Source organism: Lipotes vexillifer, unplaced genomic scaffold (genome assembly GCF_000442215.2).
Source record: "Lipotes vexillifer unplaced genomic scaffold, Lipotes_vexillifer_v1.1 scaffold471, whole genome shotgun sequence".
Classification (NCBI taxonomy): Eukaryota; Metazoa; Chordata; class Mammalia; order Artiodactyla; family Lipotidae; genus Lipotes; species Lipotes vexillifer.
Genome location: NW_006780162.1, coordinates 2,128,641 through 2,142,395, shown reverse-complemented (window position 1 = coordinate 2,142,395; position 13,755 = coordinate 2,128,641). Strand labels below are relative to the sequence as shown.

Here is a 13,755-nt window from a genome sequence, read left to right as displayed (position 1 = left end):
TTCCCTTAATTTTTTAAAAATATTTATTTTATTTATTTATTTTGGCTGCGCCGGGTCCTGGTTGCGGCACGTGGGATCTTTTCTTAGTTGCGGCATGAGGAATTCTTAGTTGCAGCATGGGAGCTTCTTTAGTTGTGGCATGCAGACTCTTAGCTGCAGCATGTATACAGGATCTAGTTTCCTGAGCAAGCATCGAATGCGGGCCCCCTGCATTGGGAGCGCAGAGTCCTAACGCACTGGACCAGCAGGGAAGTATCTTAATTTTTTTTTTTTTTTTTAAGACAAAACTTAAGTTTTTGGACATCTGAAACTTATGGACATGACATTTCCAAATACTCCATTTACTTATTATTTATTTATAAAAGCCAACAACTCTGCCTCCCAGTTTTCTTATCTGTGAAGTGTGGGTTGTAGTACAGCCTCAGAGTTGTGACAGTTCATGTGGTGAAGAGTTAGAACCGTGCCGGGCTCATGGTGAGCACTATGTGTATGTAGCAGTTTAATCTACAAAGCTATCTGTAGTTAACCAAGTAATTTTAATCATGACTTTGATTTTTCACTCGTTTTCTTAAGCATTTTCTCCTCCTCATTAAGACTTTTGAATAGTTGACAGTGTTTAATCATCAAATTTAAAATTGTAAGTAGTTACGTACTACGTATACAGAGTGCCAGGATCCAGGTTATGGCAGAGTTCCTGCATTCCCAGGATCACAGCATACTTGGAGGGACACAGGACAAAGTGCGAATGGGTGTGGAAAGTGAGTGGTATAGGTACCAAGTGAATGAGCCTTTCAGATGAGGAGCCTGTCTCAGGAAAGAGAGGGGGGAGTTAAGGAATCAAAGGGTGTAGCTTGAACAGAGGATCAGGCTTGGTGGTGAATAGCAGAAGGGAGTAGCTCTGGAGGGGATGGGAGGCAGATGGAATGGAGGCTGGGATAAGAAATTTGGATCTTTTGAATCTACCCCGGTCATGCCTGTTGCTCAGAGGATACAGCTCTTATATGTTTACATGTCCAAATTTCTTACTCATGAAACTGTAAGACCTTTGCTGTAGCCAGCTTGTTCTGCTTGGTTATTTAAACACGCTTTTTCTACTTTGTTTTACTCCAACATATTTTTCTCTCGTCAGGAATGAACGTCTTTACTCTCTCATCCTTCATGCCCCTGTTCAGATTGCTTCTTACATGAAACCTAGACTTAAGTTCAGAATAGCATCACGCTGATTGTTCCACGGGTCAGGATTGAAATGCTGATACAGAAATCACACTTTTATGATTTCCACTGATGGGTCTTTCCTGATGACTCTGGAAAAAATTCTGTGAGCCGACTTCATTGAGGAAGAAGGGTTGGAGTGCTGGCTTTATATCTGCTTAGGGCCTCGGGTTGTCAACCAGATTCAACAGCACAAGTCAGCTGGTGGCTGTTAGGAAGCCTTTCTAACTAGCTCTAGAAGAATCCTGACCAAAATGTCAGAACAGAATGGGCTCCATTCTTGAATAGAGATGACTGGTAAGCCAGGGAGGAACTAAGCCAGTCTCTGGGCTCAGCAAACCACTTAAGCCCATTATCTGTCACATGGTATATGATGCCTCCAGGATGATGAAAGGTTAGGAGCATGGACTGGGGAGCCTGGTGCTGCCACTTACTAGCTGTATGAAGTCGGGCTAGTTATGTAAACTACCCAGTAATAACCCAACAAAGGGCACAATGACTGTGTCTACCTCATTATGTTGTTTAAGTGATTAAATGCTAAAATGTATAAAACACAACATTATCTGTCACATGGTATATGCTAGTATATAAGCATTAGCTTTTGAAAGAGAAAGACTTTGGAAGTTTCAAATAACACAAGTTGTCAGACTTTTTTGTTTTTCTGTGTTTGTTTCTAGAGCTTTATGCTTTTCCTTCCTTTTGGAAGACATTTTCCTCTACCCTTCTAGGTTCTTCTGGCTGGTCACAGGAAGTCTGAGTAACTCACCAAAATGGCCAAAGCCCTCATCTTAAATACTGTCTGCAGCCAAAGACAAAAGAGGATGTTGGGGGTAGTGGTTTGGGACTTCAAAGCGGGGAGGAAGGCAGTCCACATGGGACAAATGTTTGGTAAACAAATATTTGCCAGGCCAGGCAGAGACAATGGGACACAGAGTGGACTCTGATCTCTAAGGCCCTGTTTTCCTCCCACCATCCCTAGCCCGTATTCTTTGCAGATACCTCTGGTGATAGCTCTGTTGTGGGAACTGGCCCTTTATCTAAAGTCTTTTAGGCAGTTAGAGAGTAAGTCCAAGTTTCTTCCTGAGTCTTTTGGGCCTTGATTGTTTTCAGCTGTAAATAATCCGCATGCCAAAGAGACATTTTGGGCTGGCAAATTTTGTATCTCCTCATTCCTTTAAAAACAAATGAAGCAAAACCATAGTACCTACCTTTTTTTTTTTTAAGGGAGTGGCTGGGTAGGATAAAGATCCCTGGAAAGGTCAGGTCTATCTACAGGGTTGCTGGCCAGCCCAGTGCAGAGGTGACTTGGTCCTTCCACCCTCACAGAGGCTTTCTGGGATGAAAGTGTATATACAGTTTTGCCAATGTCACTTAATATTTTAAGTTAAGTCTGTTTTACTGTTAGCAATAACAGTATTTGGATGAAGGAAATAGGCTGATCTAATCTATGATTTCTGTTTAACCTGGGATAGTTATGCTAAAAGGAGCTAGGATTAACTGGCTTTAAAGCACCATCTGGTGGATACCAGGTGTTACTGCAGTTTTTTTCCCTACCTTCCTCCTAGGCTCACCTGTGAGTGGAGAACAAAATACACAAAGTCCTTACTGTCATGGAGGTTTTAGTTTGGGGAGGCCAATACACACACACACACACACACTCTCTCTCTCTCTCTCTCATTCACTCATATACATGTATATGTAGGATGTGTGCTAAAGAACTAAAGCAAAATAAGAAGATAGAGCATGATGAGGAGAGGATAGGGTGAAATGAGGTGACATTTGAGCAGTAGTCATTACTATCTAGGGGAAAGGCTATCTCTTAGCAAAAGAAAAGTGAAGCAAAAGCCCTGAGGCAGAATTCCCTGCCTGTTGGAGGATGACAGTGGCTAGAAATAGGAGTCAAGGGGTCACATAGGACACCCAGGCCGAGCTAAGAATTTGAGCTTTTGCTTGAACGAGATGGGGAGCCTTTGGAGGCTGTGGAAGAATGATGTGAACTTAGGTTGTATGAGGATCCACTGTCACGCTGTGAGAGTAGGACATGAGGTGTGGAGAGCACCATTGCAGAGACCACTTAGGAGCCTCTAGCACTGGGCCAGATAAGAGATGCTGTGGTGACCAGTTTGGAACATATTCTGAAGGTGAGGCTTAGAGTGTTTAATGATGGGTTGTTAAGGCGCCAGAAAGGGAAGCATCACGGATGGCTTCAAGGCTCTGGTTGCAGCAGGAGGTGAATGCTGATGCCAGTTACAGCCGTGGAGTACTGACAGAGACGTGGAGCTGGGTCTAGAAAGCTTTGCCAGACCCAAGCAGGTCACTGTTTGGAAAGTTACAGTTAACCGTTTTGTGGACTACATCAAAACCTTTAAGCTAGTGAGGAAAGTAACTGTGTTAATGGTGAAATAATACCCGTTATTTGCAAGTTATCAGTAAGTGAAATATAACCTTCCTGACAGGACTGTGGTTAGATTAAGCTTATAAACTATGGAATTAACTTATCTTTAGTTGCATATCTAATTTATGGTGTGAGTTGGTAGAACATGAAGGAATAACTGTGGGTGCTGGCATGGGTCCAGACGTTCCTTTTTTTGTGTTTTATTCAACAAACCTCTATTAAATGGCTGGTGTTTGCCCAGGCACTACAATGGATACAAGGTGAATTAAAGTTACCCCTAAGTGAGGTATGCAAGCATGTAATGAAATCATGGTAGTCTAATGTGGTGAGTAGTTAAATAGCCAAAATGTAAGTTCTGAAAAAGAAGCAAAGTAACTGCTTGGGCAGATAAAGAGGCTTCTCCTAAGGAGTGGACATTTGAGTTGGTTCCAGGGGAACAGTTCACCAGAGAGAGAATGGGAAAGAAATCCATTCCAGACAGTACCATCTGTTCCCTGAGGGCACGGCATATAGCTGCAAGGGTACTCTTATTAGTATATGAGTTTGAACCATACAATTAAAATGTTGGGGCCACAGGAAGCAGGAAATAGTAAAGGGTTGCTGGTTCTCATTCCAGGTGACCTGGACTGAGGGAAGACAGGACAGTTTGGGAAATAATCTCTAATACATTCTGGTGAACAGTTGCTATTAGTATCCATTGCCAAAAGGTTGGCAGGTTAAAAAAAAGGGCAGCACAGATTCTAAAATTTAACCTGTCCTACTTCTGTTCCTCTGTAGGTTGGCACAGGTCTGGGGCCTACACTGGAGTTTTATGCACTTGTATCTCAGGAACTACAGAGAGCTGACTTGGGTCTCTGGAGAGGGGAAGAAGTAACTCTCAGCAATCCAAAAGGTAATACTAATCTGTGACTAAGTCAATTTGTTATTCAGTTCAGGTAAAGGGCCCTTACAATTCATTATATATATTTAACTTATAGTAGAGGGCCTGGCTCTCTGACCTAATTTCTTTTCACCTTTGTTTTCTCATTTATCAAATAAGGGAGGCCCTTCCAGCTCTAGAGGACTTCATTCTGTGATCTGCTGTCTGATTTTGAGAATACTGAATTTCTTAAATGTTCTTAATTACCGGGTCAGTCTTGTTTTGGGAAATAGCATCTAAAGTTTGGTGATTTACTCATTTTATAGGAAGCCAAGAAGGGACCAAGTATATTCAAAACCTCCAAGGCCTGTTTGCGCTTCCCTTTGGTAGGACAGCTAAGCCAGCTCATATCGCAAAAGTTAAGATGAAGTTTCGCTTCTTAGGAAAATTAATGGCCAAGGCTATCATGGATTTCAGATTGGTAAGTATAGAATTAACCTTTTTGTCTACAATTTTTTTGTACCTGTGTTCTATGACGGTACCTTAATCCCCTGCATTTAATGCTATATTTTAAAACACTGCTTCACAAACCTTAATGTGCATATGAATTGCTTGGAGAATTTATTTAAAAAGCCAGTTTTGATTCAGCAGTTCATGGGTCAGGCCCAGGTTTCCACATTTTCTTACCAGCATTCAGGTGATACCCAAGTGCCAGTCTGTGGACCGTTCCTTTAGTAGCAAGGGTTCAGAGAATCAGGCAACATTAAGGGTGGTTTTAATTATATATATATTTTTAAGTGTTTGAATCAGATTTTTAATTCAGTAGGAAAAGCATGAGCATGTGGCTAAACTGCAGTAAATTTCCATTATCGTGCAGGAGTGAAAATAACCCAAAAAATTAGTGTTCACAGAGAGGTTTGAATGTTTCTGGACTTTTCTTCATTTTTTTCTTCTCATATTTTCTGAGATACTTTGTCAGTATGTGTAAGACGTTTTCATCTGATGTCAGGCTTACAATTTCATTGTTGTTGAAAGAATGTGCTGTTACTCAGTTCTTTTTGAAGTTCCATTTTTTCCTTTTAGTTATAACTAATTGGTCTTCTACGTTCTTCCTTCCAAATATGCGATAATACAGACTGAAGTGGAATTAAGTTCACTTGGTCCAAAATTGAGTAAGACTCCTCTAAACATCTCTTGGTGTTGAGGTCCTTATGGAGAATATATGTCCATCATTGAAAACTTCTTTTTTAGGGCCAGTGTTTCAGTAGGAATCTTCAGTATTCGAATTTTTTTTTTAACTATATCGGCCCCAAATTGAGTTTAAATGGGGACAGCTTCATGTACTGAGAGAAACAGTTCTTTAAATATGTTTTTTCCCCCTGGGGGTTACTTGACCTTTTAAAATGACCTCTTGAAGTGTCACTTAAAGAATTGAGGCAGTGCTAGAAGCTTGGTGTGACTGTTGTGATATTTGCACCTTCCCTTTCAGGTGGACCTTCCCCTGGGCTTACCTTTTTATAAATGGATGCTACGGCAAGAAACTTCGCTGACGTCACACGATTTGTTTGACATTGACCCAGTTGTAGCCAGATCAGTGTATCACCTAGAAGACATTGTCAGACAGAAGAAAAGACTTGAACAAGATAAATCCCAGGTAGGCTTAGAAAATGAGACAGTCAAGTGGATCAGTTTCTTCTTGTAGAAAGATGAGTTCCTTGTTAAGTGATTTGTATTTGGTCCAGTTATTATTTTACATTGGAAGAGTTTAAATTTTTATTTATTTATAATAACTGAAGCATATGATTTTACGGTTGGTAAGATGACCTGTAATAACAGCAGGTGTTGAACAGACAGCTTGACCAGCAAATAAAACACACCCCTAACTAAAACCATAGGACTCTTGTTTATTATATTTTAGATGGACATTATGTATCTGGGCAGATACTCTATCATACTGAGTTCTTTTAGTAAGCATTTGAATCAATAAGGCTATTCGCAGGACAGATTGATTTTCTAGAAAGATGGCTTAATTTAGGAACAGTTCATCTGTTTCTAGAGAGATCTCAGGAAGGTATTTTTAAAGGTTCATGGTAGGTATCACTGTTTCTTGGTAACATCTGTTAAGGTTTCTCTGTTAGATCTCATGGGTAATCTTGATCTTTAAATCATTAATGTATATTCTCTATACATTACCAAAATTAAATCATTTGAGAATAACAGTGGTTCTGTGTCTGACATTGGAAGAAGACAAAGTTGTATTTTTAAAAAGTGGCATAGAGTCAGACATCTTGTATGGGGGCAGGTAACATGGACCAGTGTTAAATCAACTCCCATTTTGTAAGTTACGTAAAATAAGAATAGAGATTTAAGATTCTGTAGCTAGAAAAAGTGTCACATCTCTTAATAAGATAAAGAGGAGCTTATAGTAGATGGGGTTTTTAGAATACTTTTTGTCGGGGAAGGAGGTGATTTGTAAGAAAATTAATTTTATCTCCCATATTAATCGGTAATTATTAATGGTAATTTTGGGGTAAATGTTTATTAAGAGAAATTGGTGTTTAAAGAAGCCAGGTCCCTCTTTTCCATATAAAACCTGTTGTCTTGGGATTTTTAGTAAGGTTTATGCTTACCAACTTTTAAGGTTTAAATTTTAAACTACTGTCATCTTATTTAAGGTCATCTCTTAGGAAAATAACACAAACACCACCACAGACAGCCCTGCCCGCTCCAGATACAGGACAGCTCGTGGTGCTCTTCCACGAGCCTTACGTGTACTCATTCATTTAATCTGCTGTGAGATTTAGATATTCCCGTTACCCCTACTTTACACATGAGAAACCCAAGGCAGATGGTTGAGTAACCTGCCCACGGTCACATACCTAGAACACCAGAGAGCTGGAACTGAAACCCAGGCTGTCTGCTCTGGAGCCCACACCCTGACAGCTTTTGCAAGCTCTCTTACTTACCCTTGTCTCCAGTGCAGTATGCTGCCACAGTTCTCTTTCTCAAATCTTTGGAGATTTGTTCTTCTCACCTTTATTATTCCTGATGTTACCAATTTAAAAATATAAAATCCATAGCACAGAAACCACACTCCAGAAACTGGCAACTGGAACATGAGGACTGGTGGTGTTCTCACACACCTCACCTCATTATTGATAAAGCATTCAGATGGAGCAAGTTGTCCTGGCTGAGTTTCCACTGGGCAGTTTAAATTCTTGAAAGGCACATGGAAAATGGGCTAAAACTTAGCTTTCAATTTAACGTGTAAGGTTTAGAGAAACAGACAGCTAATTCCTTTTAAACATCTCAAGGGCATATTGTATATTCTAGATTCCTATCAATGATAGCATTTTGGAGAGCTCTCTAGTCAGAGAACGCTAAAATGGAGAGTTTAAGTCCTTTTGCTGAAGAATATTTCAAATGTAAAATGAAAAGTCTTTCTTTGTGTGTCATGCAGTGATGTACCCGAAACTGGGAGAGACCTAAACATGTATTTTTGCAGAGGAGTAAAAATTCTCAACCATGTATTTTACCTTAACTCTAACCCTCCTCTGTGTTTTGAATTATCTGTAATCCTACGCAGCTTTCACTTTCTTCTTTAAAAAATGACTGTTAACCAGAACTTCGTAGCCTTTTTTTTGTTTAAATGATTTTCTGCACTTTGACTGTTTAGCCTTTAGGAATTTCATACTCGGAGGCATCTTTAATTCGGAAAGTCATTTACCTTCTTTCTCCTATAATGGATACCTTCATTTTCAGATAGAATTTGCAGTTTTGTATGTTGGCCTTTGATTCAGAAATTATATTTTATATAAGCCTTTCATGATCTTAAACATTTAAAAAAGTGAATAATACAAACTTTTTAATGTTTGTCTTCAGAGTAGGAGTTGACTTTTCTTAGGGGTTTGCTAGAACCTTTTTTCATCACACTGTTGCTGTATGAATACAAATTTGTTAATGCTGGGCCTACAGTAATCAAATGAAGAACATCTGGGTATTCTTTAGACTTGAGCTTGCAGAGAAAAAAATTCATTATTTATACTAGATAGTGCATTATTTGTATTTACAATTTCCTAACTGCACTGTATTACTCAGTGTTTGCTATATACATGTATTGGATTCATTAAGATTAGCCTAGAATTTTATAAAAAGTTTGTCTGGCCCTATAGAGCCTACCTTCTTAAATTGACCACTGTGCAAATGATTATGGCCTTTCTGTGAAATCTGACTGAATATGGATATGGTCAGACTGAGTAGCGGACAGCTCATTGCGGAGGAGCACTCAGGCTATCTTGTTTTCGCATATAAAAATAATTGGATTTTGAAGTGTTAAGATTATTTCCTTTGTGGTCTCAGTGACTTATTTTTGTGTAGATTATGACAAAAAAAGAAAGAAAAAAATAAGAGCTAAGGGAACCCATAAAATTTATTAGCATATCTTTTATTTCATAAACACAAACATAACTGACTGAATTACTGGGCTTGACCCTCCGCCCCCTTTTTTTTAGACCAAAGAGAGTCTACAGTATGCATTAGAAACCCTGACTATGAATGGCTGCTCAGTTGAAGATCTAGGATTGGATTTCACTCTGCCAGGGTTTCCCAACATCGAACTGAAGAAAGGAGGAAAGGATATACCTGTCACCATCCACAATTTGGAGGAGTATCTAAGAGTATGTACTCGCAGCGCCCCCTGGAGCAAAGGCCAGCTGTGGCCATGAGGGGCTGGGGGGGTCACCTAGCCAAGACTTTCCAGATTCCTTAACCACTGATTTTCAGGATTTAATAAAATGGTTATTATTTTAAACAACTGGATTTTTGCTATATAGCAATTGAGAACCAGAAAAATTTACTGGGAATCCCAGTCCTTAGAACAACATAGTGCAGGACCACAAAATATACCCTGCGGGGGGGGGGGGTGCTGCTCTGAGGCGGGAGAGGGAAGGGAGGGTCGAGTGAAGCACAGGTGCGTGTCCGGTAGCTGCTGCACACCCTGGTGTGAGACCTTTGACGCCCGGGATCGCTGCACGAAGTCCACTTCTCCTGACCTTCGCTTCTGTGTGCTCTTGAGAGAACCTGTCAAATATCTTGCAGTACCTTCTATAACGTTGAACTCTCTCTCTTCAAGCCTGAATACTATCTAATAACATCTCATTTTCTTAGTTTGAAGAAATCAGTGAAAAGCAGCCATCCCTTGTGTTGTCACTAAACTGCATTTCTACCCTTCTATCAAACCACCTAACTTGACCTAATAGCCTTTAACGCTGTCCACGCGTGCGTGCGCGCACACATTTATGTGTTTGGTGAGGCCTTTCATGATCCTTGACCATATTTGTTAAGTTAAGGAAAACAATTTTGTACTGAATACAAATTATGTTTTAGATTACAACCTATGTAAGTCTTTATTATCACTGCTTTTGGAAAAGTTTCTTTTGGTTTGTTCCTGACATTGAATGGAAAGAGCATTGGGTTCCAGACAAAATACCACCTATACCTCCTAGACCTGACTTTTCCACTAACTTACTATGGGATTTTAGATAGAACCTCTGAAAAATTTCAGCTCCAGTTTCTTCATTAGTTTGAGAGAAGAAGATAGCAGAGGACCTCTATTATTTAGTATGCCTAACAGTTCTGTGATTCCTAAGTAATTCCTTTAACAGTCAGTAGGGCTGTGTTCTCATACTACCTACTTTGAGAAAACTAATCTTTCAGCTTACTAGTAAATGATGAGTTAACTCCAAACTAGGTTCTCTGAAAATATTTGTAATAATGCTTGTGTTTTTCTGTCAACAAAATGCTATTGTTTTCATTTTTATCTGAGTAGGTCCCCTATTTCTGAATCCAAAGGGTTAGCCAGAGTCATTGATGACTAGGAGATGTTGGACCAATAACAGATGCTTTCTGTGACGCTTCAGTTTCATGTGACTGCATTCCAGAGTTTACCTTTTTCTAAGTGGAGGCACATACTGCAGAAGGATTGGGCTCTAAGAACTTAACAGGATTTAGAACTAAAAATTGCACATTAAAAATTAAAAACACTTAACAGGTGGTAATTTTGACTCTTGAAACATTATCTTTAATTCTCAATAACATTTTATCCTCTTCGGAAGTTTCATCTGCTTCTCATCTGGTAAGGTAAAGTATAACTCATAGGGATTTTATGTACTGATAAATAAATTTAAAAACACACTAAATATATTAATTTATAACACACATGGCATTTTTTACATTTTCTTATTGGCCAGACCCTGAATTAGAAGTTGACCTGACTTGTCTTTTACTTACGTAATTTACTGGGAGATAATTTAAAAATTTCATTTTTTTTTTTTTAAGTGATCAGGAAGGATGTTTCACTGTAGTTTGCCAAATATTAAATAGGAAAGGAATTTGAAATCTTGTCGCAGGTTTTGAAGGAGTTTTCTTTTTGCAGCTGGTTATATTCTGGGCACTAAATGAAGGCGTTTCCAGGCAGTTTGATTCATTCAGAGATGGATTTGAATCAGTCTTCCCACTCAGTCACCTTCAGTACTTCTATCCGGAAGAAGTGAGTAGCTTGTGTGTAAAAGAAATGGTCATCTCTAGTTCTGTACCTATAATTATCTTAGTGGGGTCTCTCTGTGCTATTTAGTCAAAGACCCCATGGTTGCAAAAGAAAGGTAGATGGTTGGGTGCGGTGGCGGGGTGGATGTTTGGGAAAGTTAAGATCATTTCCTGAGTGAGGAAGAATATTAAATATAATGTATTAAGTGTAATGTATAACATATATAAATAAGTATTAAATATAGTATAAATAATAGAGCATGGGATTCATGTGTGATTGAGTAAGCATAGCATTCTGTTTTTGTTTCTGGTTTTTTTTTTTTTTTTTTTTTGGCTGTGTTGGGTTTTCGTTGCTGCACACGGGTTTTCTCTAGTTGCGGCGAGTGAGGGCTACTCGTCATTGAGGTGTGCGGGCTTCTCATTGCAGTGGCTCCTCTTGTTGCGGAGCGCGGGCTTCAGTAGTTGTGGCACACAGGCTCAGTAGTTGTGGTGCACGGGCTTAGTTGCTCCTCGGCATGTGGGATCTTCCCGGACCAGGGCTCGAACCCATGCCCCCTGCATTGGCAGGTGGATTCTTAACCACTGCGCCACCAGGGAAGTCCCAAGCATAGCATTCTTGTCAGCTGACCCTCGACGCTGCTTGGTGGAGAGTGGGACTTGGGTTTCTGTACACCTGTGGCTGGCGGGGAGAGCCATGGGTCCATAGTAATGAAAATGACACTGGGGAGGTTACTTGTTGTTTTTAAGCTAAACTTTCTGGATTCGCTGAGATGTTGATTGTTTCATGAGCGAGGTTAGTCCTTGAAGTTTTAAGGAAATGTTGCAAATTACCTAGTTGCCAAATCCAGAGAACACTTGTGAGAATGGAGTTAATGAGTTTATGTGCATCATTTTTTTCCAGCCATCTTTACTTAAAGTGCAGCAAGAATCTCAGAAAACTACTCACTGATAGTGAGATGTCATAGAAAGGGTCTGGAAGGTGTTTGGTTTCCCCAGGTTGGAAACCTTTTTGTTTCTTTTTTGAGTACCTAGCTTTAGACTACACGTTTATTACCGGCTGAATCTGGAAATATTTAAATGACTTAACGTTTTCATCTCAATTATTACTTGTATGTCCACTTTGATTTGCTGCTTATTAAAACATGTGGTGTACCTGGCACTTTTAGGCACTAAGTGTCACCTGGAATTGAAAACAGCAAGTGTTCCTTTTGGAATTGGATCCTGGTCCCCACTACTTAGCGGTGTGACCTTACCCAGCTTGTCCTGTCTGAGCTGACTGGCTCATTCATAAGATTGAGATAACCTGTCTCTTACTGAACAAGATACATAAAGTACCTGACAGTGAGTGACACACAGTAGATACCAAATTTCACATGCTCCAAATGGATTTTCTCATAGTGTGCAAGTCATCCTGCAAATGGGCAGTCTACCAGGTGAGAGATGGTTTAATTGCAAACTCAGGCTAGATTTTCCAAGGACACACAGGCATTTTTTGCTTTCTGATATCTGTTCTGTAATGGCTAGCTTGGTCCTAGATGACCATGTGGCACAGAAGGGCCTTTCTTCGCAAAGTGGGAAAACCTACCCGTTTGCTGTGTCTCAGTTCAGCTCTCCTCTCCCACTTCTGTCTCCAGCTCACTGTTCTGTCTCTTGGCTTCCGTTATGGTGTGCCCTCGTGTTTCTAAAAGCCAGGATTTATAAAATCTCCCTGGTTAGAAGTAGATACCAAGTTAAAGCCTCTTAAGAAACCAGAAGAATTAGGAGAACTTCAATTAAGGGTTGGTCTCAGGTATGTTTTGTCTTAGATTAAAGGCTCCCTAGAACCTAGTTCATGCAAATGGGCAGGGCACCTGTTCATGTCAGCTGAAGAAGATCTTGAATCTGTGAATATATGAGAAGAGCACATGGTAAAGAGCACCATGCTGACGTTTTGGGGCTTCTGTAGACCTTTATATTGGCGCGCGCCACAGAACAGAACGTGTGGCATTTTAAGTCAGTGACACAGCTGTGTCCTTAGTAATCTGTTGCCCATGTTTAAACACACAGCTGGATCAGCTCCTGTGTGGCAGTAAAGCAGACACTTGGGATGCAAAGACACTGATGGAATGCTGCAGGCCAGATCACGGTTATACTCATGACAGGTAAGTCCTGGGTTCTGCCAGTTTTCAGATACACACACATATATATACATTTTTTAATTTGTTTACGTATTAAAGGAGGCTTTCTAATATTTTGGCTTCATTTCTCTCAAGACTGCAACTTTAGGACCGAAAGGGTTTTTTGGGTTTTTTGCCCCAAGTATTTCTGTGAAAATGGGCGGGAGGAGGAAAGGTGGGGAATCCCACTGTGACCCCATTACCCATTTTTACGTATAGTAAAGTGGAAATATCTGTACAATCCCAGACAGGTCTTATTTATTACAACAGTAATCATTCCACTTGAATTCCAACTGTAACAACAGAAACATATTTGAGTGCTTTACAATGTGAATTCATATGTAGTCATATTTACATTTGATAGTCTCTAGCTAATTATGAGAGTCAAAACTGTATATTAATACGATGAAGTAACTATGGTGTATTTATTTCTGTTATAGTCGGGCTGTGAAGTTCTTGTTTGAGATTCTCAGTAGTTTTGATAATGAGCAGCAGAGGTTATTTCTCCAGTTTGTGACAGGTAGCCCAAGATTGCCTGTTGGAGGTGGGTACAGCGGTTGATTTATTGTAGCTATGAGTGAGTGTGTGTG

At 39.9% G+C, this 13,755-nt stretch overlaps 1 protein-coding gene across 4 annotated transcripts in view; it reads left to right on the top strand.

Annotated features, from left to right (window-relative positions):
- TRIP12 (thyroid hormone receptor interactor 12) overlaps positions 1–13,755 on the top strand; it is a 106,599-nt gene that overhangs the window by 91,397 nt on the left and 1,447 nt on the right. For all 4 annotated transcript variants that reach the window (XM_007453265.1, XM_007453264.1, XM_007453262.1 and 1 more), the window contains 7 exons: positions 4,385–4,499; positions 4,793–4,947; positions 5,956–6,120; positions 8,978–9,142; positions 10,900–11,013; positions 13,056–13,150; positions 13,606–13,709. In XM_007453265.1, the coding sequence (XP_007453327.1) occupies positions 4,385–4,499; positions 4,793–4,947; positions 5,956–6,120; positions 8,978–9,142; positions 10,900–11,013; positions 13,056–13,150; positions 13,606–13,709 (913 nt within the window). The remainder of the gene's footprint in view (positions 1–4,384; positions 4,500–4,792; positions 4,948–5,955; positions 6,121–8,977; positions 9,143–10,899; positions 11,014–13,055; positions 13,151–13,605; positions 13,710–13,755) is intronic.